Genomic DNA, 25518 nt, shown 5'->3' with positions numbered 1-25518 from the left:
CCGATTGGCTCCCGCGGTCTGGGGGCGGGGGAGGAGGCGGGGCTACGTGCGCGGCGCTTCCTCCGGCCGCGGCTTCCGCGTCGCTTCCCGGCGAGCGGGATCTCCATCGAGTGCTGTAGTCCAGGCTGGTGGCGGGGCCGGAGTCAGGGCCGGGGCCGGGGCTGAAACGGCGGGCGCTGGTCCCTGCGAGGTGAGAGCGCGGCGACGCCCTGCCCGGGAACCCGCCCCGGACGGGGGAGCGCCGTGCCCTGCTGGGGCATCCCGGCGAGCGGAGCCTCCACCCCCGCTGCTGACCATCCCTGACCCCTTCCGCCAGCGCCGACCCGGAGTCGGCCGAGGGCCCTCTAGTCTGCACCCTCGGTCCTTCCAGCCTGCCCTGTTCAGCCTCGCAGACCCAGCCCGGGACCCCCTCCCTACGTCACTGAGAGCCTGAGTAGGCCCCTTCCCATCCCAGCCTGCTGGACCCCCAGTAACTTAACTTTTGCTTCTCTTTTCCTCTGCAGATGGACGGGCCGGAAGGCAGTGCCGGGCTGCCGGGCCCCGCTGAGCGGTCTCATCGAAGCAGCGTGTCCTCCGTGGGAGCCCGAGGTGGGTCCCTGTCCCCACCTCCCCCCATCCATATCCTCCGGGGGCCCTAGCTTGTCATCTCTTTCACTGTGTTTACAAATGGGTGCGTTGAAATGTGGAAAACTCAACAGAACTCAGGCAGAGAAAACACCCACCCCCAGCTCCCCACCCCCTGCTCTGTTGCTTACTCTTTTGGCATCTCTAGTTCCTCTCTTATAAGATTAACTCCTCTCCTGTAGCTGTGGCGTTCAAATGAAATCATGGGAATGAAAAGTGACACTTTTACGTTCTTTGATTCATTTCTTTCTTACTAACAGCCTTTTGGGAGAAGGGATCATTACCTTTGTTTTATAGGAAGTATATCGAGTGGTGGCGTATTTGTGTGGTCAGTGCCTCAGTTTTTCCCACCTGGAAAATGGATCTGAGTCTCAGTCTCCTGGAGATTATTTTATGATCTCCCAAGAAAGTAGCTTTTGGAGCAGAACTGACTGGGGTCCACAAAGCACCTTTCCTTGTATTAGTGATTAACTATGATACACTTGATAAACTTGATAAACTGTGGTAATTGATAGTCTGCCTTTCCCTTTTACTGGCTTCACCTCATTTGGTCCACAATCATTCTTTGAGGGAAAGGTCTTAACTCAAACCAACTTAGTGAGTTGCCCAGGCCAGGATTTGAACCTGAGCATGTGAGCCTTCGAGCCCACTGCTGTCTCACAGTACCTGCTGTTCCAGGGATGGGAATCTGGATCCTGCTGCCCTTCCAAGCTGTCCCTTTGGCTCTGGGCTCCAGATGGGAATCCCGCAGGCTGTCACAAGGCAACTCCTTTTGGGTTGTGCTTCCCCTGCCTGCTCAGGGCTGCTGTGAAAGGCTACAGTATTGTGTTCTGAGGCTCAAAAGGTCCTAAGGAAGCTGAGGCCTGGAATTTTATTTACCTTTTGGAGGGGGTTGGGGGAACTTAGGTGTCCTCTGTTCCCGTCTTAGCCTGGGCCAAAGAGAGAGCCAGCAACTTCCTTAAGGATATCAGCGGGTCACCAGCTCTCCCACCTCCTAGCCGAATTGATATACCAAGTGCCATATCCTCAGGATGGGTTCATTCTGTCTCTGCCTCAGTTTCCGTGCTTGTAGAATGGTCTCCTTCAGAACAGAAGCAAGCAAAGCCCTTGAGGTTGCCAGGGGAGCCCTAATTTGGTTTGGTCCATGGGCCTGAGTTGCGGGGTTTTGAGATAGTCTGTGGGTCCCAAGTAAGTCCTACTCCTTAGTGTCAGGAATCCTGGGATGTGCACCAGCCTAGAGTGGACTTTGCCTCAGGAGTTGGCCTTGGTCACCCCCAGGGGCAAAGGGTGGGGTTTCCACCCCAGTGAGTGGTGGAAAGTACCTGGGTTGAGCTGGCTGGGTCTGGGCTGTGGGCCCCAGTGACGCTGCCCAGCCTCCCTTGCAGCAGCTGATGTGCTGGTGTACCTGGCGGATGACACGGTGGTGCCCCTGGCTGTGGAGAACCTGCCTTCGCTCAATGCCCACGAGCTGCACCGCGCAGTCCGTGAGGTTCTGCAGCTCCCGGACATCGCCCTGGAAGCCTTTGCCCTCTGGCTGGTCTCCCCGCTGCTGGGTAAGGCTTGGCCGCAAGGAGCCCAGCTGGGAGGCCCGGGTGGGTTCTGATGGGGTGCGGGAGGACCTTGGGGGCCTCTGGATCCCAGACCGCAGGGGAAGGCTGGGCTTTTCTGTATCCTGGAGCCGCCTACCCTTTGAGGACCCAGAGCCCCAGAGAAGAGTGCTGGCTCCTTCTCACCCCACTCTTCTTTCTGCTGGAGGCAGAGTAGGAGCTGAGCCTGTCCTTCCACCTCAGAGGTGCTGGAGCTGGGGCCATCAGGGGAGCAGGACTGGGGGAGAGGGAGGGAAGGGGGCAAAGGGGTCTCCATCTGCTGAGCCCCTGCTGCTTGCTGCACCTGAGCTGGTATCTTGGGTACATAATTTCACTCCATTCTCCTGATGCTGTGAAGATGAGAAAATTGAGGTTTGGGGTGGGGAGCCAGTGAGTAGTCAGATCTAGGTCAGAACCAAAGCCATGTGGTCTCCCTGCACTGCACCGTGCTCCTGGAGCTGGGGGGCAGGTGGGCCACGAGCCCAGGAGCAGCCACCTAGGGCCAAGGCTTTTCCTGAGGATGTTGATGGCAGGATGAACAGGGACCCGACTTTTTCAGAGGAGCCCGTCCTGCCCTATGGGTTTCTGGCCCTGTGGCCGCCCACGTCCTGAACTTGCAGGCCCAGGAAGGAGGTTGAGGCTGAGATCCCAGGGTGGGAAAGAAGCAGGAGTGGATACAAAGGTCCTGCAGCCCCTTGGGCTGATGGGTCCCTGGGTGAAGAGGCCTCTAGAGCTTGCTGGCTTGGGCAGGATGGGGGCTGGGGAGAGCACAGCCCTTGCCATCATTTCAGGAAGTAAATTGGGCCAGTATCGGGTGTATTTTCTGGGCTTAACCGTCTTGGTGGTAGAAGCCCAGGGGCCAGAAGGGGGTGACCGGTCCCATTGAAAGAGCAAGCAGGACAGTCAGGCCCAGGCCCAGGGGGCTGCCAGTGGCTACCCCTCTCTCCAAAGCCAGTGGGGTTTGGGCCTCTGCCCCGGGAGGGAGGGAGCACCCTGTCCTTGCCAGTTAGAGCTTCCTGCTCAGCGGCTACCCGGCGGCTCCTGCCCTCCCTCTTCCTGCTGACCTGCCTCCTGTGGCTGCTGCCCGCACTTCACCCCCAGGCTCAAGCCCGGGGTGATGATTCCCTGTGGGTGGGCCCCTGCCTAGTGCCCCTGGCCTCGCAGCCTGTCTCCTCCTCCCACCTACTCCGCCCCGGCTCCCTCCCCGTCACATTCCTGCTCCCACCACCCCAGCATGAATGGGCTGCCTGTGAGCCCTGCCTGGCCACCCGGGCCCTGTCTGTTGGGAGGAGGGCGACCAGAGGCCTCAACCTGATGCCAGCACCCACTCTTTCCCCAGGCTGGGTTCAGGGCGGGGGCCGGGGCTGAAAGGCCCCTTCAGCTTTCAGAGCCCTCGGCCCTCCCACGCCCTGACAGGGCAAAGCAGTGACAGACACTCCCCAGCTGGGAGCGCAGGGCAGGGCCGGGGGTGCTGTCTGCTGGAACCACCCTGAAGCCAGCTGTTTGGGGAAGGGTTGGCCTTTTCAGTGTCACTGTGACTCTGTCATTGTGTATTGTTTGGGTGACAGCCTCAAGGCAGGAAGTCTGTGGGCCTGTGGGGTCAGCGTTGTCCCGTCCTGAGCTGCTCGGGGATGGGATAGGGCCATCGGGCCTGGGACTGCAGCAGAAGGAGGGCATCTTTTCCCCAGGTCCACCTCTTTCCCCAGTGTGTGTCCAGGGAGTACCCCTAGTCAGGACCCTCGGTCCTTCCACAGGTATGCCCAGAGCGCCCCTCCCCCACCCCAAGCTAGGCTGTGTTCCAGGTGCTGGGGATACAGCAGGGACCGAGTCCGAGGTTGTCGCTACTCCCAGGGACTGTGCAGTCGGAACTTTAGGGTCTGAGATGCACAGGGAGGATGTGTTTCCTGGTCTAGCCACGAGCCGTGTGGTCTCGGGCTGTCACCCACTGTTGCTCCAGATCCTGCGAGTCCCCAGCTGGAGAAGGCACGCAAGGGGGCTCCCATTGAGGGGCAGGGGTGATGAGGGGGCACTTCCTGCAGGGGGAGGAAGGCACAATTGAGGCCTCCCTGCTGGGGGATGCTGGGGCGGGGTGGTGACAGATTGGAGTGGCCAAGGATGGAGGTCGGATTAGGAGAGCTGGGGGCTACTGGAAAATCTGGATCAGAGCAATGATGGGCCAAGAACGGGGTCTGAGGAAGCTGCCTCGGGGGATCAGATGGAATGGAAGGGGCTGCAGGCTCGGGAAGCATTGGCTGCCATTTTGGTTCAAGTTCAGGGTCTGGGTGGAAGGTGACGGCCCAGAGAACAGAGGTGAGGACCTTTGGAATCTGGCTGGCAGGATGAGGTCCTCAGACATCTGGTGGGGGGGGCTGGCAGGGTTAAAGGGAGGGGATAGGGGTCAGAAGAGACAAACACAAGTAACATCCCCCCCCCGCACCCCATCCCCCCTGCAGACAGACAGACAGATATCCACATACATCACTGAGAGTGATAGCTTGGAAACAGCCTTCAGCTCCTAAAAAGCAGAGCCCCAGGCAGCCCTAATCACCGGAGGGGTGTCTGCTGAGATGTTTTGTCCCTGGTGTGAGGTTTTGCATCCCAAGTCAGAGCAGTGGAAGTGTCCAGCCAGGGTGGCCCAGGGTTTCAGGGGCCGGGAGTGGCTCCTGCGCTCCTTTTGCCCATCCATGGTGAGGGCCACTGCTTGTGGGACGCTGTTCTTGGTGCCAGGGATACAGCAGTGAACAGGCCAGAGCGGGCGCCTGCCCAGGTGGAGCAGGTAGACCGGGGGTGTAGACAGTAAACCCTGAGACGGGGAGACAATGTCAGGTAGCAATCAGTGCCATAGAGGCAGCAAAACAGCTGTGGTTGGTGTGATAGAAGGTGACAGGAGGGGCTGCATTAGGGGCCTGGGAAGGTGACACCTGAATGGAGACCACAGCCAGCCACGTGAGAATCTGGGGCCGAGGGGCCGAGGAAGGAGCAAGAACAAGTGCAAAGACCCCGAGGCCTGGATGAGCTGGGAGTGGTCAGGCCGTCGGGAGAAGGCAGGAGCAGAGCAGGCAGGAGCTGGTCGCACGGTGCTCGCTGGGCTGTGGAGGGGAAGAGCCTGTGGGGTGGAAGCTCCCAGGGAGACGGGAGTGGGACCTGGCAAGGGAGAAGCCCAGGCTTTGCAGGGGCCGGGGAGGGCAGCCCCTCAGGCCTTTGGTCCTCATTTACCAGCTTTGGGCTCTGCTTCCTAGTAGCAGCGCTGGGCCCAACTGTGCCACCGCCCCAACGCCTTTCATCAGCTACTACTGCCTGTAGTGGACTGTAGTGAGCCAGAACCTCCCCTCACTTGCTGTGTGACTTTGGACAAGCTACTTAACCGCTCTGAGCCTCTGCTTCTCTTTGAGTGAAAGGCAGATGGGTCACAGCAGCGTAAATGCACATAAATTACCTGTAGTGGTTCTGGGTGCTTAATACCTGCTCAGCTTTTACTGGCGCAACGGTCGTCACTGTTGCTGTTGCTAGTGGTGGGTGGCCTGGTCCGAGGCTGCCTGGGCCACTCCCGTCTCGCTCCTGCAGAGCTGCAGCTGAAGCCCAAGCACCAGCCCTACAAGCTGGGCCGCCAGTGGCCGGAGCTGCTGCTGCGCTTCACTGACGCCCCGGATGACGACGTGGCCGTGGGTCAGTGCTGCTGGGCTCTGCCCCTGCCCCAGGGGTGTCCTGAGTAATCAGATGGGCCGAGCAGGCCGCCCACTCCTGACTTGGGAGCACTGACCCCCACCCCAGCCAAGCGCCTACCAGGGGGTGGGGCAGGGCACCCCATTCTCTGGACGGCCCTTGGTTTTCTCAGGGGTCAGGTGAGGGCTGGGAACTGGCGTGGGCCCATCGGGAGGAAGGCAGGGCCGGGCTGAGCCTGAACGGCACTGGCAGGGACCCCACTCTCTCCCCAGATGAGCCTTCCCTGCAGTTCCGCCGGAACGTGTTTTTCCCCAAGCGGCGGGAGCTACAGGTGAGGTAGGGGGCTCTGGCCTATCCATCCGGGTCTGGTGCTCCAGGCCCGGCCAGCCCCAGCCCCTGCAATCCTGAACACGCGCTCCTTGCCCTGACCCAGCTGAGCCCCCTGCCCTGCTGCCCGGCCCGCAGGTCCATGACGAGCAGGTCCTGCGGCTGCTCTACGAGGAGGCCAGGGGCAACGTGCTGGCCGTGCGGTACCCGTGTGACGTCGAGGACTGCCAGGCCCTGGGTGCCCTGGTGTGCCGCGTGCAGCTCGGGCCCTACCAGCCTGGCCAGCCTGCTCCCTGTGCCCTGAGGTAAGGGGAGAGGGTGAGGAGGGGGTCATCCCACCATCCCCGGGCTGCTTAGTGGGGCCAAGCCCTGGAGTCAGGAGGCCTCGGTCTCAGCTGCCTTGAGCTCGCTGTGGCCCTGGACGTGTGGCCCGTGGAAGCTCCCAGGGGGGTGGGAGTGGCACCTGGCAAGGGAGATGCCCGGGCTCTGCCAGGGGCCGGGGAGGGCAGCCCCTCTGGCCTTTGGGCCTCATTTGCTTCGGGCTCTGCAGTGGGGAGACTCAGGTGAAGGGATGACGTGAGAGTCGTCTGCAGTCCAGGGAGCCCCGGCTGGGGTCCAGAGTCAGGAGGGACCTGGGATTGATCTTAGGATCACAGCTGGTGACGACCAAATACCGACCCGTCACCAGGGCCCCAGCCCCCCTGAAGCGTGTGGCCCTCCACTTCCCACCCCTCTCCCGAGAAGCTGTGCCCTTTGCCGTGGGAACAAGCAGAGTCTCAGGTCGTGGGGATTGAACCTCCGCCCTGGAAGCAGACCGGGCCGGTGTCTGCTCTCCACAGAGGCTGAGCCTGAGGTTTGGAGTCAGTCCCCTAAAGGTGAACTTCTAGCACAGCCTGTCCCCAGGCCCTGGGCTCCCGCCATCCTAACCCTGCGGGATTGGGGGTATTAGGGGAGAGCTGGTTTGGTGCCGAGACACACAGAGGGCCGGGCCCCTGACAGCTGGGGCCTGGTGGGGACCACCCTGTACGCAGTCCAGCCCGAGTGCCCCGTGGAGCTGGCCCAAGGCTGTACCTGTGGGTCCTGGCCCATGAGATGGACGTGGCTTTTCCAGCGCAGGCTGCCAGGAGGCAAGGGACTGTCAGCTCATGTCACAGACACATCGAGGGATGGCTGAGGTGCCTCAGGCGCAGCTCAGTGCAGGGCCCCACCGGGTCCTGGAGCCCTGTTCTCACCCAGCCCTGCGTCCTCTGGCTTCCTCACACCCAGGCAGGCCCTGCAGTCATGGGGGCCACCGCAGCTGCGTGTGGGAAGGAGGGCTTTGTCTCCCTTACACGCCCAGTGCCGTCACGCTCCCCTTGATGACCAGGTGGCTTGGTCTCGGGTCACCCACACAACACTGTGTCTGGGGCCTGGTTGGCCTCCTTGGGTCCTGCCTGGATCCCACCTGAGCCTGCACAGACCCCGGGGACCACGAGTGCAGGGTGGGGGGTGGGGGGGCTCAATTTCCAAGTGATGAGTGAGAGCTGTCGCCAGGAGAATGGAGGCTGGGGGCAGACGGTACCCCCGCAGCCCTGAGAAGGGGGCAGCTGCTGGGATCCCCCCCAGGTCCCTCAGCAAAGGCTCCCCTCAGCCCTCCCCAGGGCCCAGGGTCCTCGGGAAGCCATGGCAGGGACCCCTCCCCACGTTGGTGAAAACGACAGCCATCATGAGGTCTGAGTGCTGGGCACTTGCTAGCACCTGAACTGTGAACAGGGATCAGTGTCCTTATGTTATACACGGAGAAACTGAGGCTCAGAGTGGGCAGATCCCTTCCCAAAGACCGAGAGCACTTGTGCAGGTTACGGGAAATGGCCAGCCCACAGCCCACACCTCCCCAGGCTGTCCTCAAATGGGAAAAAGAGTCCATTGTTCTGAGAGTCTGTCCTAGTTTTTTTTGTTTGTTTGTTTTTGTTTTTTTTTTTTTAGTTTTAAAACACCCTTTGTCTAAAGAATCTGTGCTGGTAGATTGCAGAATATTTTGTTGTGTTTTTTTTTTTTTTTTCCCATCTTTTATTGGCAGAGAAAAACACTGATGGCTGTAGGTTACTTTCACCACTTTTTGGTTGTAAAAATGCCACTGGTCCAGAAATCCAAACCTTTGACATAAGACGCTGCTCTGAAACCCTCCTGCCACGTAGTCTGGTTTCCCGGAGGTTAGGTTGCCTGACCGGGGGTGGGCCGGGCCCGGGTTAGACTGACCGAGGGAGGTTAGGCTGGGTGGTGTTAGGCTGACCGAGGGTGGGGGCAGGTTCTGGTGGTCCCCGTCTCCTGAGGGCTGAGGGAGGAGGTGGTGCCGACCCAAGGCAAAGTGTCTGGAGCCACAGATGGAGCAGGATATGAGTGAGACTTTGGTTGGTGACCCCAGGCTGCATGGGCAGCAGGGCCGGGCTGGCCAGGAGTGTGTGGGCAGGCAGCGAGCAGGGGCCCTTCTGTGTCCAGTCCTGGACCTGTTAGCCCAGACAGGCCATGGGGACACAGCCATCCCCACCTTGTCACATGGAAGGAAAGGCCCGAGCCCTTGCCGCGTTGTATGGCTGGTTGTGGTCTGAGGCAGTCTGTCCTCGGAGCCTTTGGGTGAGAGCTGGGATCTGACCTATGAGTGACTGGTGTCCCTGTCCCCAACCCAGACAGCCTTGCTCCTGTCTGCTGCCTCTCTTCTCTTGTTGGGGGACATGCTCCCCCAAGGTCCCACTCCACACCGCTCCCTAAACACCAGCCCACGTTGGGCCCGTGAGCAGACCCAGCCGGCACGCTGCAGACAGACACTGCAACACTGGGAATCTGCAGTAGCCAGTGTCCAGGCAGGGACTTCTGGAACCCCCCGGGCAGGGGGAGGACAGTAGTGAGCTCTGCCGCCCCGAGGACCGGGGCTCCTCTGGCCGCCAGCCACGTGTTGCCTTCCTCCTGCTGGACACCCACCTTTGTCCCTCTACAGGGAGAAGCTGGACTCCTTCCTCCCCGCCCACCTCTGTAAGCGGGGCCATGGTCTCTTTGCCGCCCTCCGGGGCCGTGGGGCCAAGTCTGGGCTGGGAGAGCAGGACCTGCTGGATGCCTACCGCGAGGTGAAGGAAGCGGGTGGCAGCGACAGCGAATGTGAGGCCTCCCTGAGCACCCACTACCGCGCCTACCTCCTCAAGTGCCACGAGCTGCCCTTCTACGGGTGAGCAGCTCCATAGAAGGGGCTCCCTGGCCACCATCATCATTGTGGGTGGCTGCAGCCCTGGGGTCTCCTCTGGCCCCATCCTTGACAGCCCAGCCCTCTGTCCTTGGCCTTTGCTAGCACAACCTGTCTCTGTGCCCCAGCGGAGTGCTGACATTCGCATGGGGCTGGGGCTGGACACCAGCCCCTCAGGACCTGTGGGCCCCAAGCCAGGCGCCCGGCCTCCTCCTCTTGACCTGTCATGGGCCCTGGTGGCTTGGGCAGCTCCTCTCCTTCCACCTGACGGTCACTGGGTCACCGGGCCTGCTGCCCTCCCTGCAGCCTGCCCTAGTGCAGTCCACACTTCACAAGTGGCTCTTGGGCACCTCCTCTGTGCCAGGGATGCTCTAGGCACCTGGGGCACCTTGGTGAGTGAGAGAGGGCCCGTCACCCCTGCACTCGCTCAGCTGACGGCCCATGGAGGGAGGGAGACAGGAAGCAATAGAGGGGACGATATGGGGGAAAAAAAAAGGTTGATATGGGACACAGGTTGCAACTTTTGAATGGTCAGAGCAGGTGTCACTGGAAGGTGACATTTGAGCAAAAGCCTGAAGGTCAGAAGGAGCAAGAGGAGGACCTGGAGGGAGAGCCTGCGAGGCAGAGGAGCCCAGGGGAGGGCCCTTGGGAGAGTCAGGTGACAGGCCCGATTGTGTCCCTACAGTCTACCTAGAGGCCTTGTGAGGACCTCAGCTTTGACTCTGAGCCACGTGGGAGCCATTGCCGAGTTTTGAATGGAGGTCGTGGCTTTCAGGACTCATCTGGCCACCTGGTTGAGAGCAGACCACAGGTGGCCAGGGCAGAGCCAGGAGCCCTGCGAGGAGGGTGGGCAGCTGTCCAGAGAAGGGCTGCGGCAGGTCAGGCCAGGAGATTGTGGTGGGAAGAGGTGGTGTGACTGGATTCAGGATGTGTTCTCCAGGTAGAGTCAACAATTCGCTGGATAGGTGTGCAGAATTGGAGAGGAGGCCAAGAGGCCCTCTGCTGAGGTGGGGGCAGCCATGGTGGAGCGGGTCTGGGGGAAGCTTGGGAACTTGGTTTTGGATGTGCTGATTTTGAGAAGCTTGTTAGGTGTCCACGTGGCAATGAGAAGTGGGCATTTGGGTTTATGAATCTAGAGCTGGGGAGAGCTGTCCAAGATGGATAGAGAACCGAACCATCAGCATCCTCAGTGGGTGATGTTTGAGGGAAGGTGGTGTAGACAGGGGAGAAAAGGGCGGTCCTGTCTGGTTCCGCACAGGTGGAAGGGACCCTATAAGCCAGCGAGGGAAAATGTCCAGGAGCAGGGAGTGGCCGTTTGTCGCATAGTACTGCTGCTTCAAGGTCACGTTCAACTTGTTTTCGTTGTAGCTGATAATTGGCCTTGGCCCCAGCAGCACAGAGTAGTTTCAGTGCAGAGGTGGGGCCTGGGACTGGGGGGGTGATCGAGAGGTTTTAAAATACGTTTACAAGGGGCAAAATAACTGCTGATGAGGTTGGTCCAATAGAGAGTGAAAAATTGATGTGTGAGGCGTGGTCGTTGTTCAGGAGGGTGGGAGAACGAGTGGGACCGGGTGGGGCAGGTTTAGGGTGGTGCGCACCCTCCCCCCGTCCCGGCTAGCTGCAGGGTGCAGGCAGGGTCCGCAGAGACTGGGATTTCACTTCAGACCTGGCTTAGCCAAGAGCAAGGAAGTGAGGGGGCCGACTGCAGTGACTGTGGAGTTCAGGCTGTGTGGAGGGAGAGAGGGCAGGGCGTGGCGGGCAGAGGGATGGGAGAGGGGGCGGCACCCAGGGAGGGGTCCCAGGACCCCCGCTCCCATTCCCTTTCTCTGTTTCAAGCCCTGAAGCCGCTGCCCTTAGCAGCCCCTTGCCTCCTTGGGTTTCCCACGCAGGCCTGGCCTTGAACCTTCCCCTGCTGACTGGTCTTTGCCCAGCAGAGCATGAGCCTCATGGCCACCCCAGCCCGAGTCCCCAGGCCCCTGGGGCTCCTCACGGTTCCCTGCACGGCTCTTGCTCCCTCCCATGCCTGGGCCATGCGTCCCGCCGTGCCCTCTGCCCGCAGTGCCTTTCCTTCTCTGTCCTGTGTGGTTTCTCCTGCCTCCTGGTCCACCCTCCCGCCCTGCACGACCAGCTCAGAGGCCACCACCGCAGCACAGCCTCCCTCTCCCTGCCCCACTCCCCGATGGGGCTCGGTTGCTCCCTCCCCTGGACCCAAATGGCTTAGGCCTCTCAGGCACCCAGGATGGGACCACTGAATCCAAACCCTTCTGGTCTACCTGCCTAGGTGCGCCTTCTTCCACGGCGAGGTCGACAAGCCGGCCCAGGGCTTTCTGCACCGGGGCGGGCGCAGGCCGGTGGCTGTGGCCATCAGTCTGGAGGGTGTGCACGTCATCGACAGCAGGGAGAAGGTACTGGCTCCAGCTCCTGCGGGAGAGGAAGGGAGTGGCGGGTCCTTACCCTGGGGCTCCTTCCCGTGTGGTCCCTGGGCTCCGCTGCCATCCTGAGGGTGCCCCCTGGGTCTGCCCTGGGATCAGTTTTCCCTGCCCAGTGTGCCCGGCAGGAGTGGCCAGGCCCCCAGGGGATGCTGCAGCTGGGGCTGCCCACTCTAAGTGGAGGGGTCTGGTAGGGCCTGGAGACCGGCCAGTGGTTTTCAGAAAGGTCCCACCCCTGGGACCTTCCTGGGCCTCCCCAGTCCCCAGGCCTGTCCAAGCCTTGCTTCTCCCGCAGCATTTGGCGGCTGGCTCAGGGCCGCTTCTCTACACCAGGCCGAGTCCCCTCCAAAACCAGGAGAAGGGTTTTGGCCGACTCCTTGTTGTCCCCAGGGAGGGGTTCCAGCCCCTCCTGGTCACCCGTGCCCAGCGGGGCCTCCTGCTGAGGTGCTACCCAGCTGATCTCGTGGAAAAGCTCTCCCCTCCCCACCTGCTTCTTCCCTGGGTGACTTTCCTGGAGCCCCAGGGGAGGGGGAGGTGCCAAACGAGCACGAAGGGTCTTGGTTGACCCCCAAGCTGTGAGAGGCTTGACCCACTGGTGAGGGACGTTAGGGGATGGGGTTCTCAGAACCCCGGGACCCCGTCCTTAGAGAAGGGCATGAAGGAATCCAGACTCAATCTCAGAGGTCCACACCCTGGCCAGGGGTACCCCCCGAGGGCAGGGTTGGGGAGCAGGTCATGCCCAGGAGTGTGCGAGCCTGGCTCTGTGTCCCCCGCCGGCCAGCACGTCCTGCTGGGTCTGGGCTTCCAGGAGCTGTCGTGGGACCACACGTCCCCCGAGGAGGAGGAGCCCATCCTGTGGCTGGAGTTCGATGGGGAGAGCGAGGGCACGCCCATCAACAAGCTGCTCAAGGTCTACTCCAAGCAGGTAGGGGGGTCAGAGGTCACCCCTGCATGGGGCAGGGGCTCAGGCACCGAGGGGCCCGACTGTAAGAGCCTCCAGGCCGGCTGGGCCTTGGCAGCTGGGAGGGGAGGGCGAGGCCTGGTCTGGAGATTCCACGCCTGGGGCTGGTGGCAGCTGCAGCAGAGCAGCTGCTGGTCGAGGGCCTGCCCAGGGCTCGGGGCTGCTCACAGCCAGCCTGTGCCAGCCCGAGGGTCCCCTCCGTGAGTGACCATCACAGTCATGCTATGGAACGTTCCTCCACAGGAAAGATTCAAAAATCGCCTTATGGTTTTACTTTGCATTTTCCTCCCAACTAATGAAGCTGAGCACCTTTTTATGTGTTTATTCGCCATTTTGATGTCTTCTCTGGCGAAGTGTCTGTTTGAGGCTTTTGCCAATTTTTCTATTGGGTTTGCTTCTTTAAAATTGTCTTGTAGATTTCTCTTCTGATTTCAGATTCATATGTTCACCTGCTGTTTGACAATTATTCTTAACTATCCCTCGAGTTTTGTTTTTTCAAGAATGTCATCTGAATAATTTTCTCATATAACTGCTAGTTATTCATCCAAGAGTCACACAAAGACCGGTGCTCAAATGTTCATATCAGTGTCATGAGTAATGACCAAAAATGGGAGTCCACTCAAGTGTCCATTAACTGGGGAATAAAGAAACAACTGGAGTACCGCCCTACAGTATATATACTGTAGACAGCCTTTCAAGACTGGCTTCCTTCACTGAATATCATACTATTGAGATTTATCAGTTCACTCATTTTTATTGCCGAGTAGTTTTCCATTGGTTGTACCATTGTTTATCTTTTAACCATTGAAGGACATGTGGGTTGTTTCCAGTTTTTAGTTTTTATGAATAAAGGTATTCAAACATTTATGTACAAGTTTTTGTGTGTTTTTTTGCAAACAAATCTTTATTTTTTAGTTAGAGAAGTTGTAGATTTCCAGAAAAATTGTACATAAAATATATGTACAAGTTTTTGTGTGGATATATGTCTTTATTTCTCTTGGATAAATACCTAGGAGTGGGATTGCTGGCTCATATGATAAGCATATAGTTAATTTTATTAGGAACTGCCAACTGTTTTCCCGCGTGACAGCTATTTTGCATGCCCACTGGCAACGTATAAAGAGTTCCAGTTGCTCTGTGTCCTTGTAAGCGCTTGATATTGTCAGATTTTTTTCTTTTTCTTTGCCATACTAATAAACATATAGTAGCGATATGTCAGTGTGGTTTCAGTTTGCATTTTCCTAATGACAAATGATGTTGATCATCTGCATGTGCTTGTTGCTATCCATATATTTACTTTGATGAAGTTTCCATTCAAGTTTTTGGCTCACTCTTTATTGAGGTTTTTTTTTTTTTTTTTTTACTGAGTTGTGGGAGTTCATTATATATTCTGAATACCAGTCCTTTATCTGATCTGTATTTTGCAAATGTTTCTTCTGGTCTGTGACCTCTTTTTTCGTTTCCTTAGTGTCTTTTGAAGAGCAGATGTTTTGAATTTTGACTAAACCCATTTTATCAATATTTTCTTTTATGGTTTGTGCTTTGTGTTTCCTGTCTAAGAAACTGTTGCCTAACCTAAGGTCACAATGATTTTCTTCAGTGTTTTTTCTAGAAATTTTATAGATTTAGGTCGATGATCCATTTCAAGTTAATTTTTACATCAAGTGTAATGTCTAGGTCAAGGTGCACATTTTGCTCATGGGTGTCTGGTTGTTCCAGCATCATTTGCTGAAAAGACTGTCCTTTCTCCATGAAATCCCTTTGCAATCCTATCGAAATCAATTGAGCATGTTTGTGTAGGCGTATGGCTGAGTTCTCTATTCTGTGCCACTGATCTGTGTTTCTCTTTCACGAATACCACACTGTCATAATACTGAAGATTTACAGTAAGTCTTGAAATCAGGTAGTGTTCTAGTTTGCTAATGCTGCTGGAATGCAAAACACCAGAGATGGAGTGGCTTTTATAAAAGGGGGTTTATTTGGTTACACAGTAACATTGTTAAGGCCATAAAGTGTCCAAGGTAACGCATCAACAATCGGGTACCTTCACTGGAGGATGGCCAACAGTGTCCGGAAAACCTCCATTAGCTGAGAAGGCACGTGGCTGGCATCTGCTCCAAGTTCTGGTTTCAAAATGGCTTTCTCCCAGAATGTTCCTCTCTAGGCTTCAGCTCCTCAAAAATGTCACTCTTAGTTGCTCTTGGGGCAAATTTGTCCTGTCTTAGCTTCTCCGGAGCAAAAGTCTGCTTTCATTGGCTGTCTTCAAACTCATCTGCAGCTACTCTCTCTTCTCAGCTCCTGTGCATTCTTCAACGTGTCCCTCTTGGCTGTAGCTCCTCTTCAAAATGTCACTGTCAGCTGCACTGAGTTCCTTCTGTTTGTCAGCTCATTTATATGGCTCCAGTGATTTAATTTAGACCCACCCTGAATGGGTGGGGCACCAACTCCATGGAAATTATCCAGAGTCATCACCCACAGTTGGGTGGGGCACATCCCCACGGAAACACTCAAAGAATTACAATCTGATCAACCCTGATACTTCAGCCCACACAAGATTACATCAAAGATAATGGCATTTTGCGGGACATAATACATTCAAACCAGCACAGGTAGTATGATTTCAAGAACTTTGCTGTTCTTTTTCAAAATTGTTTTGGCTACTCCAGTTCCTTTGCTTTTCCACATAAATTTCCTAATCTGCTGGTTGATTTCTGCCCACCCAAAAGAGCCTTCTGGATCTTAAGATTGCATTCAATCTATAGATTAATTCAGAGAGAATTGACATCCTAACAAGCAAGTTTTGCATTCCATGAACATGGTATATCTCCATTTATTTGTATTTGATTTCTCTCAAAATGATTTAGTTTTCAGCATATAAATCCACACATTTTGTTATCTCTAAGTATTTCATGCATTTTGGTACTACTGCAAATGGAACTGTTCTTAATTTCTGTTTTCAGTCATTTATTACTGGTGAATAGAAATACAATTGGTTTTTGTATATTGACCTTATATCCTGTGACCTTGTTAAAGTCACTCACTCGTTCTGGTAGTTTCTGCAGATTCTTTTGGATTTTCTATGTAGACAGTCATCTTGTCTGTGAATCGGGGCAGTTGTATTTCTGACTTTCCAATCTGTATGCCTTTCACTTGCCTCGCCTGGTAGCACTCACTCGGACCCTCCAGCACAGGGTTGACTAGTTGAGGCGAGAGCGGACAGCCTTGACTTGCTCCTGATCTTAGAGGGAAGGCTTTTGGTCTTTCACTAAATATGTCAGCTATGGATTTTTCTTAGATGCCCTTCATCAGGTTGAGGAAGTTCTCTTCTATCTCTCGTTTGCTGGGTTTTATCTTGAATGGATATTTAATTTTGTCAAATGTGCCTGAGTTTTAATGGCAGGCTCTCTGAAGCTCAGAAGCACAATGCTGCATTGGAGGTTTTGTTTCAGGGAGCTTGGTGCTTGGGACCCAGTGCTCCCCACTGACTGCCCGCCTGCCCACCAGCCCACTGCCCCCTCCTCGCTTGGCAGAACTCTCTCCGTGAGAAAAGGAGGGAGAGTGTAGATTGTCCCATGAGGGCCAGGAAGTGTGGAGAACACAGCTGTGGATGCTGGCTCTTCCCTCAGTGCCTGCAGGGTTTCCTGCTTTCCTTCCCACCTCCCCAGGGATGGGTTGTGTTGCTGCAGAGAGGCCTCGGGCTGCACTGTGGCTGGTCCCCGTCTCTGTGCCGCCACCTCTTTGGCCCCTGTCCCAGCCACCAATTGGTTCCCTTCTCGGGAGCTGTATCCCAGGGCCTGTAGCAGTAAATGTTTGTGGCCTGACTAAGCGACAACACCCCTTGCCCCACCCCGGCAACTTTCTGTCCATCAGACCTAATGTCCCAGTTGTATGGTGCCCAGATCATGCCCACTAGCATCGCCACTTCACCTCACCTTTTACGTCAGTGTGTCTTAGGTAGAAAATTTGTTGAGAAGAAAACATTTTCTTTTAAGTAGCTTGTCTTTTTCCACCTAGCTTCCCCCCACACACACACACAAAATGGGATTTTTATTGTGGTAACGTATATAAATGTAAAATTTCTCATTTTAGCCATTTTTAATTGTACAGTTCAGTGGCATTAATCACATTCACAATGTTGTGCCAAGATCACCACCATCCATCACCAGAACTTTTCCATCACCCCAAACAGAGACTCTATACCAATTCAGCATTAACTCCCCACTTCTGCCACCACTCCCAGCCCCTGGTAACCTGTACTCTACTTTCTGTCTCTGTGTATTTGCATATTCTAGTTATTCCTTTTAAGTGAACGCATACGATATCTGACTTATTTCACTCAACTTGATGCTGTCAAGGTTCGTCCATGTAGTGTGAATCAGCACCGCGTTCCTTTTTCACAGCTAAGTACTATTCCACTGTGTGTGTGCTGCTGAGAAGGCATCATTTTTGAAGGATGTGCTTGGAGGGAGCCACTCCCCCACCCCTGACATCGCTGCCCCTGCCTCCTGGGCCTGCAGGCCCGGAACTCTCTGCCTGGGCCCTGCCTCCCTCCTTCCTCATCCTCTCCCTAGCCACCCAGCTGGGTTCTCCGCCCACCCCACCCCCTGACCTCTCCTGACCCACTGCAGTCAGCCTTCCCGGGCTGTGCCTTCTGACTGGCCTGTTCCCAAACCGGGGACCCTTGCTCATCCGTCACCTTGAACAGGACACCTCCCTGCCCTCCGGGCCACAGAGCACCTGGGCCCCCTTCTCTGGGTCCACATCTGCTGCCCCCACCTGAGGGCGGGGACAGTGCGTCTGGTTCATCTCCCGCAGCAGCTGGGCTTGGCTGTAGCCCGCCCTGCACTCACGCCAGCCCCCCCTCCTTACGACCCCTCCTCCGCAGGCCGAGCTGATGAGCGGCCTCATCGAGTACTGCATTGAGCTGAGCCAGGCCACAGAGCCCGCCGCCGCCCAGGAGCCCACGGCCGGCGCCTCCGTCCAGTCTGCCCTGCGTCCCCGGCTGCGGAGACAGGGCAGTGTGGTCTGCAGCCGCATCCAGCACCTCTCCACCATCGACTATGTGGACGACGGTGAGTGACTGCTCATGCACACACACCCCATGCTCACACTCACACACGCAGGGGGAGCTCCTGAGGACCCAGTGGGGCTGTCCCAGGCGCTGGGCAGTGGGCTCCACCTGCAGAACCCGCCGGGAGAGGGGGGCCAAGCCTAGCCTTAGCCTCTTCCAGGCTCCCTGGAAGGGGATGGGAGGCCCTAGGGCTATGACAGCCCTTTCCTGTCCCTTCTCACTGCTGTGTGTCTGAGAATGGTGCAAAAACCAGAAACTCCTAACATCTGTTTATAAAGTGTAGGGAAAGAAATTGTGGAATAGGGAGCACTGGTGAAAACATGATCCCTGCAGTGCAATGTGGTGCCTTGGTTTGGATCCTGGAACAGACAAAGGACATTAGTGGAAAAAACAGTGAAATCCAAAGTCAGTAATCTAGTTAATAACATCGTGCCGAAGTTATTTCCTTAGTTTTGACAAACGTACCAGTTAACATAAAATGCTAAGGTTAGGAAATGCTAGGTGAAGGGTACTCTACTATTTTTGCTACTTTTCTGTAAGTCTAAAATTATCCCTAAGTTTTTTTTTAAGTGTGGTAACAGAATTCCACATTTTCGTGGCGTGGCCACAAAATAATGCTGAGTGGGTAAAAGTCTGGAATGGCACAGCAGACGCAACCATAAAACCATCCACAGCAACCCAACTGCAGCAATCAATTGATGTAACTTTTCCTTTTTCCTTTGTACTTTGTAGCATTCAAATTTTTTACAATGAGCTTGTCATTTTTTTAAGACAGAATGTTTAAATGTTACAGTGCTATACATGTGGTCTCATACCATTTTTTTAACTCTGTACAAGTGTCATGCATTTGTAGTAGTTCATACAAGAACTTACTCATTTTCATAGTGTTAATTGGTGATATACATGACTTTCAACAACCCTTCTCAATCAAATTCACTTACAATATGGCACTATTACTTATAATCCCAATAATGAGCTACCATCACCTCTATTGATTCCCAAACATTTAAGTTCAACCTCATGAACAAGTCTGTAAATATTAGGTAACAACTCCCCCTTCTCCAGCTTCTGTCTATCTCTAGGTCCCCTGTATTGTACATTTTAAGACTCTGAGTTTATATTTTCTAAGTAGTTCCATGTTAGTGAAATCATACAACCTCTGTCTGTCTTATTTCACTCAATGTTATCTCCTCAGGGTTCATCCATGTTGTCGCAGAGCGTGTCATTTTTATAATCAGAAAACGCTTTGTAGTGTTTGTTCCATTTCATGCTTGTGGCACATCGTTTCCACGCAGTCCCCTGTGATTGGACATCACAGGGTATTTCCAGCTGTCAGCCACTGAAAGCAAAACCAGCATCCCTGTGGCTGAATCCTCCCTTCAGATCTGAACTGTTTCCTCAGGATAGATTCCTAGAAATGGAGTTGCGGGGTCAACGGGCACCCACGTCTTATGGCTTTGGATACATGTCACCCTCCAGAGAAGCTGTGCCCCCTTGTCCTGCTCCCCCAGAAAAGGTAGTCCCTGCCTTCCTCCCTCCCCTCCAGGATATTTGCGTTCTGAGTGACAGACAGACGGAGAGCGAGCTTGCTTGGGTCGGCATTTGAATGTGAGTGAAGTTGGAACATCTTTATGTGCTTGATCATTTGTATTTCCTCCATGAATTCCTCCATTTTGCCTATTTTTGTTGCTGCCTATTTTTGCTTGATTTTTTTTTTTTTTTTTTACAAAGAACAGTACTTATGTTTATTTATGGGAAACATTATCTTGCCAGAACACACCAGTAAAACATCTTCATGAATAAGTCAAATTAATTACTGAGGCATGTAATATCTCCCAAGATTACATAAATGAAATTATTTCAAAAACAGTGCAAAATTATTAACGAGGTGGTTGACCTTTAGTGACCCCCACCCCCCCCAACTCCTGGTCTTGCCTTTCATTCATCTTTGCCCCCCTTATCTAAGGGATAATTTTCCCTTACAGTTGAGTTTCATGTATCACATTCAGGAGCAGCAGAGACATCAGTGACCTCAGTATCATCAGCCATCCCCTTCCCCTGCTCCCTCTTTTTTTCTTTTTAATCTTCTTTTTAATTGCAGAATGTAACATATTTACATAGAAGTGATAACTTTCCAAGTACAATTTAACAAGTAGTTAGCAGATTTCAAAGAATGTTATGGGTTACAGTTCCCCAGTTTCAGTTATTTCCTTATTGTGAAATATAGCATATATATAAAAAGGTGATAACTTTCAAAATACAATTTAATAAGTAGCTGTAGAGCAAATTTCAATGGATGCTATGGGTTACAGTTCCACCATTTCAATTCTTTCCTTCAAAAAAGAAAATTATATTAAGAGTCTGTGTTCATAATCCTTTGTTAAATTCCATCTTGTCCATTGCTACCTCTTCCTCTAGTTTAATCACTTTCCCGATCTTCATTGATGTCTAGGCAGTGACCACCTGTTCTAGTTTGCTAATGCTGCTGGAATGCAAAACACCAGAGATGGATGGGCTTTTATAAAAGGGGGTTTATTTGGTTACACAGTTACAGTGTTAAGGCCATAAAGTGTCCAAGGTAACACATCAGCAATCAGGTACCTTCACTGGAGGATGGCCAATGCTGTCCGGAAAACCTCCGTTAGCTGGGAAGGCACACGACTGGCATCTCCTCCAAAGTTCTGGTTTCAAAATGGCTTTCTCCCAGGACATTCCTCTCTCGGCTGCAGTTCCTCAAAAATGTCACTCTTAGTTGCACTTGGGGTATTTGTCCTCTCTCAGCTTCTCTGGAGCAAGAGTCTGCTTTCAATGGCCGTCTTCAAAGTGTCTCTCTCATCTGCAGTTCCTGTGCTTTCTTCAGTGTCCCTCTTGGCTGTAGCTCCTCTTCAAAACATCACTCACAGCTGCACTGAATTCCCCCTATCCATCAGCTCATTTATATGGCTCCAGTGACTCAACTTAGACCCACCCCAAATGGGCGGGCCAACACCTCCATGGAAATTATCCAATCAGAGTCATCACCCACAGCTGGGTGGGGCGCAGCTCCACAGAAACATTCCAAAAATTATAATCTAATCAACACTGATATGTCTGCCCACACAAGATTACATCAAAGATAATGGCATTTGGGGGGACATAATACATTCAAACTGGCACACCACCCTAACCTGTCCATGTTGAAAAGGGGTGTCGAGTTTATCTCGGCTCCCTCCTATCTCCTCTACCCTCTTAGCTACTGACACAGAGCTTGGTTCTTTTTTATTAACGTCTTGTATTAATATGGTGTAAGTTTTTAAAATTAATGAACCAGTATCGATATATTATAATTAAAGTCCATGCTTCATAGAGATAGCCATAGTTTTGACTTCATGTCCCTTTTCTATTCCAGGATCCCATCCATGAACCCATGTTACATCCACCTAGTTGTCCATGTCCTTAGGCTCCTCTTGATTATGGCAATTTCTCAGACTTCCTTTGTATTTGATGACCCTGGCAGTTTTGGGGAGTACTGATCAGGTGTATTGTAGGACACCCCTTTATTGGGATTTGTCTGATATTTTTCTCATAGTAAGAATGGACTTACGGGGAAAAAAATACACCTAATGTAAACTATGGAGTGTAGTTAATAGTACTGTTTTGATATTCTTTCTTGTATTGGAACAAAGGTCTCACACTAATGCAAAGTGTCAACAGTAGGGAGTTGTATGGGAAACTATTTTTTATATGTCTCTTCTATAAACCTAAAACTTCTCCAGTTAGAACTATAATAATAATAATTTTTAAAATTATGCTTAATGAAAAAAAAACAGACACAAAGTTAAAAGAAAACAGTGGGGGGGGTGGCTTATGAGATTTGGGGAGGAGACCACGGGGTTATGGGCCATTTTCATCACCTCATGTTGAAGATGAATACTGTCGAGATGCCATCACTGTTGATGTCGATCTTGATTGTTTGGTTTGATATTTTTAACTTGTAAGTCTTCTTTTTACCTGAACAAGGCTCACCTTTAGTCCGTCGTACGTGTTGCAGGTATTATGTTTCCTTAGCAAAGGTTTTAGCCCAAGCTCCTGAGCCCAATATCGAACGCAAGCCCCTCACCCCCAGCTTGTGAGGCTGGTGGCCGAGTGTGAAGGGTTGGGGGACGGAGGCTCTGAAAGGTGGGGGGCTGAGTAGGGAGTGAGGAGGGCTGAGCTCTGACTGAACAGGCTCCCTGGGGCCCCAGGCCACCTCACCACGAGGAAAGCCCCTTCTCCTCAGCTTGTTCTCTTGTTTTCCTCACAGGCAAGGAGATCAAGCGGGTGAAGCCAAAGCGTTCCACATCCTTCTTCAGCCGGCAGCTCTCCCTGGGCCAGGGGAGCTACAGCGTGGTGCAGCCCACAGACAGCCTGGAGCAGGGCTGAGGGCAGCAGCGTCAGGCGGGAGGGGAGTGCGTGGAGGCCCCCCACACCTGGCCCTGTGCCATCCTCCCCGTGAGGAGGGGGCCAGGCCGAGATAGTCCCCGAAAGTGAAGGAGGGCCTCCCACCCCCCCAGTTGCTCAGGGTCTGCAGGTGTTTCAGACCTCGGAGAAGGGGCTTCTGGGCCTGGGATGATGCCTGGGCTGAGGACAGCTGGCCAGTGGGCCACGCCTCAGGCTCCCTCGTGCAGCCTCCCCCCTTCCCCTGGGCTCTGGGCCCAGCTGCTATCTCAGGACCAGCTGATCAGGCCATGGCAGCCCCTCCCCACCAGAGACTTGCCTTTGTGCCCCTCTCAAGGCACACGGTGTCCCCTGCTCTGAAACGCCACCTCTCATCCAACCCAGTGGTGGCTCTGGTGGCAGAGGGCCAAGGATTGGGACTTGGGGCCAGTAGGTCTGGTTCATGCCTTTCGTCTTTCCCTTGGACTTTGGTGACCAACCACTTCCCCACATTTCTTCTGCTAGCATTCCACCCACACGTGCCAGGCTGGGCCCTCACTCCCCGGACGGCAGGGAGGGGCCTCGCCGCTGCGGCCCCGGGCAGACTGGGCTCCCTGCATCCTGTTTAGGGCTGGCACAGCCCTGGGACCGAAGGGAGATGGCAGGGCTCAGGGACCCTGTGCTCTTCACTCAGACCCCCTCACAGGTACGGGACTCTAACGAGAAGAAAGGCGCCTTTCTTAGCCTTTAGTGACGTCACTGTGCTGCGAGGGGGCTGCCCACGGACAGACAAGTCTGCCAGACCCGCACGCCATGCTCGGTGCAAAGCTCCCAGAAGACCCCTTGGGCCCAGTGGCTCTCTCAGCAAACCCACCGAGGCCACCATTTCTCCCCAGCCTTGTTCTGGGAAAAGACAGGCTTTGTTTTGTTTTTGTTTTGTTTTTCCATCTGCTTTAATTTGAAGCCTGTGAGCTCTGGGGCATCTGGCTCGTCCTCAGAGATGGCTGTGGGGTTTTGCCTGCCTCTCCCTCTGGCCTGGCCCCTGGGCAGCCCGTGCAGGGAAAGCCCGAGCAACACAAGAACATTGGAAAGGAGATTTTGAGATGGGTCCTTGGCTTTTCTTTGGCTCGACTTGGCCCTCCTGGCAGCAGGCGGACAAGAGAAGGAGCGGGACTTTCCCACCCGGGGACCCCTCCGTGCCGGGCACAGCAGCGCTCACAGGTGCTTCCCGGGCCTTCCCTCAGGAAACAGGCAGGGCCCGGGCGGCACAGGGCGCTGCTTTGTCTTCCCTCTAGGAGAGGAAGTGGGAGCCAGGTGCACTCAGCCCCAGGGGCACCATCCCATCCTCCTCCCCCTGGGGACGGCCAGGTGTTCAGCGGTGCGTTTGCCTTCAGCAGCAGGGGCTTTGTCATAACACATATGTGGGAAAGAAAAGGTCTGGGCGGTGTCCCCAGGCTTCTGGAGTGTTCTGGCCAAGGACTGGTTGTCACTTGCCACAGCCCCCCTGGAGTCATGGCCTCCATGAGTGCTGCCCAGCCCTGTGCCTGCTCCTGCCCAGGCCAGTCTGCCTCTGTGGCCCCTGGTTGTCTTGGTCCCACTGTCTGTTTTGATTCTGGATGAATCTCTGATGGGAAAGTCGGGGTGCCTGGTTGTGTGTGTGTGTGTGTTGACACAAATACTATGTTTTTACTTTTCAGCCTCTTTCTCATGTTTTCTAACCATCCATTGTGCCTTAAGTTTCTACCTTCCCTTTGAACAAAGCAGTATTTTACTGAGTGCCCATTGAATATTCTCACTCTTTTGTATCATGTGATTCAATAATGATAAATTCAATAATGATAAAATCTGTTTCTGGCAAACTCAGAGGTGGTTTATGACATGAGAGGTGAAAAGGGTGTGTGATGACAGATGCACACTCGGTGTTTATTAAACATGCGCTGGGGACTCTCCCAGCTGGGGGCCAATGGGGAATCGAGACTGTGGTTTTCTAAACTGAGCATTTTGTTGGGGACTCCAGGTGAAGGAATCCAAGAGGGACTTGGGGGTCTGGTGGGGACCGAGGGAGAAGCTCCACAGGGAGGCAGGAGCTGGTGGCGGGCCCTGCGCGGCCTTGATCCTGTGTCTGGCCTGTGGCCTGTTAGTGGGTTGCAGCCGGTGGCTAAGTGCAGCTTAGTGCCCCTAAGCCAATGTCCGGGATCCTTCCAGCGAGGCAGGAGGCCCAGGAGGTTGGGGGCCATGTGTGCCCCTCCCTGCCGGTTCCTTGTGCCCTGGGCCTGGCCGGGGGCACTTGGTTCCCCGCAGATACTGTCAACAACTTGTTTGGGGGAGGGGACAGCAACAGACCTGACTTCACAAGAGCTGTGGGCTCCCCCAGGAAGCCGCAGACAGCCGCGATAGCTTAACCGCAGGGCCTTGGCTCTATAGGATAAGCCCTCTTTGGGGGCTGAGTTGCGTGCTGAAGGCTTCTGGAGCAGACCCCTGTGTGCCAGTGGCAGTGTCATCCTGGGACTAGGGCCTGTCACCGTGGGCATCCGTGGCGATGAGCCGGGCCTTATCCCCTGTAGTCTCACTGCCTGGGGAGGGGAAGCACCATGCCGCGATTGTGGGCACTTACCGACCTCCCGACCTTGGGCTACAGTTTCTTGGCCTGTAAAATGGGAATAATTACAGCACCCACCTGTTCCTGTTTGCTAATGCTGTGGTTAAGCAAAGTACCAGAAATGGATTGGCTTTTATAAAGGGGAGTTATTTGGTTACAATGTTACAGTCTGAAGGCCATAAAGTGTCCAAGGTAAGGCATCAATAAAGGGTACCCCCACTGAAGGATGGCCAATGGCGTCCGAAAACCTCTGTTAGCTGGGAAGGCACGTGGTTGGCATCTGCTTGCTCCCAGGTTATGTTTCAAAATGGCGTTCTCCAAAGTGTTGCTCTTGGGGTGCTTTGTCCTCTCTTAGCTGCAGCTCCTCTTCAGAATGTCACTCATAGCTTCTCTTGGGGTGTTTGTCCTCTCCTAGCTTCTCCAGAGCAAAAGTCTGCTTTCAATGGCTATCTTCAAACTGTCTCTCATCCACAGCAAGCATCTGGGCCTGTGTGGCTCTTCTTAAAGTATTCCAGCAATCCAATTAAGACCTACCCTGAATGGGTGGGGCAACACTCCCATGGAAATAATCCAATGAAAGATCTTGCCCACAGGTGATTGAGTCCATGTTTCTCCATGGAAACACTGAACCAATGAGGTTCCAACCTAA

General features: G+C 54.4%; 1 protein-coding gene across 1 annotated transcript; it reads left to right on the top strand.

Moving 5' to 3' along the window:
- The first annotated feature begins 77 nt into the window (after positions 1 to 77).
- FRMD8 (FERM domain containing 8) lies at positions 78 to 24120 on the top strand. The gene is made up of 11 exons (XM_037839157.1): positions 78 to 190; positions 504 to 588; positions 2010 to 2177; positions 5775 to 5876; positions 6146 to 6204; positions 6339 to 6505; positions 9175 to 9399; positions 11696 to 11819; positions 12625 to 12768; positions 17690 to 17876; positions 22158 to 24120. The coding sequence occupies exons 2-11, from the start codon at positions 504 to 506 to the stop codon at positions 22274 to 22276; spliced, it is 1380 nt and encodes a 459-aa protein (XP_037695085.1). The 5' UTR covers positions 78 to 190; the 3' UTR covers positions 22277 to 24120.
- Positions 24121 to 25518: the final 1398 nt, after the last annotated feature.

This window comes from Choloepus didactylus, chromosome 6 (assembly GCF_015220235.1).
Source record: "Choloepus didactylus isolate mChoDid1 chromosome 6, mChoDid1.pri, whole genome shotgun sequence".
Taxonomy (NCBI): domain Eukaryota; kingdom Metazoa; phylum Chordata; class Mammalia; order Pilosa; family Megalonychidae; genus Choloepus; species Choloepus didactylus.
Note: the sequence above shows the minus strand (reverse complement) of the source record. Positions and strands in the feature narration are given on the sequence as shown.

What these genes read in the sequence shown, in the direction of transcription:
- FRMD8 (XM_037839157.1), top strand. Translation starts at nt 504, where the DNA reads ATGGACGGGCCGGAAGGCAGTGCCGGGCTGCCGGGCCCCGCTGAGCGG. An exon ending in GCTGGTCTCCCCGCTGCTGG is followed by an intron (nt 2,178 to 5,774) that starts GTAAGGCTTGGC and finishes TCGCTCCTGCAG; the next exon opens with AGCTGCAGCTGAAGCCCAAG. An exon ending in CACGAGCTGCCCTTCTACGG is followed by an intron (nt 9,400 to 11,695) that starts GTGAGCAGCTCC and finishes CTACCTGCCTAG; the next exon opens with GTGCGCCTTCTTCCACGGCG.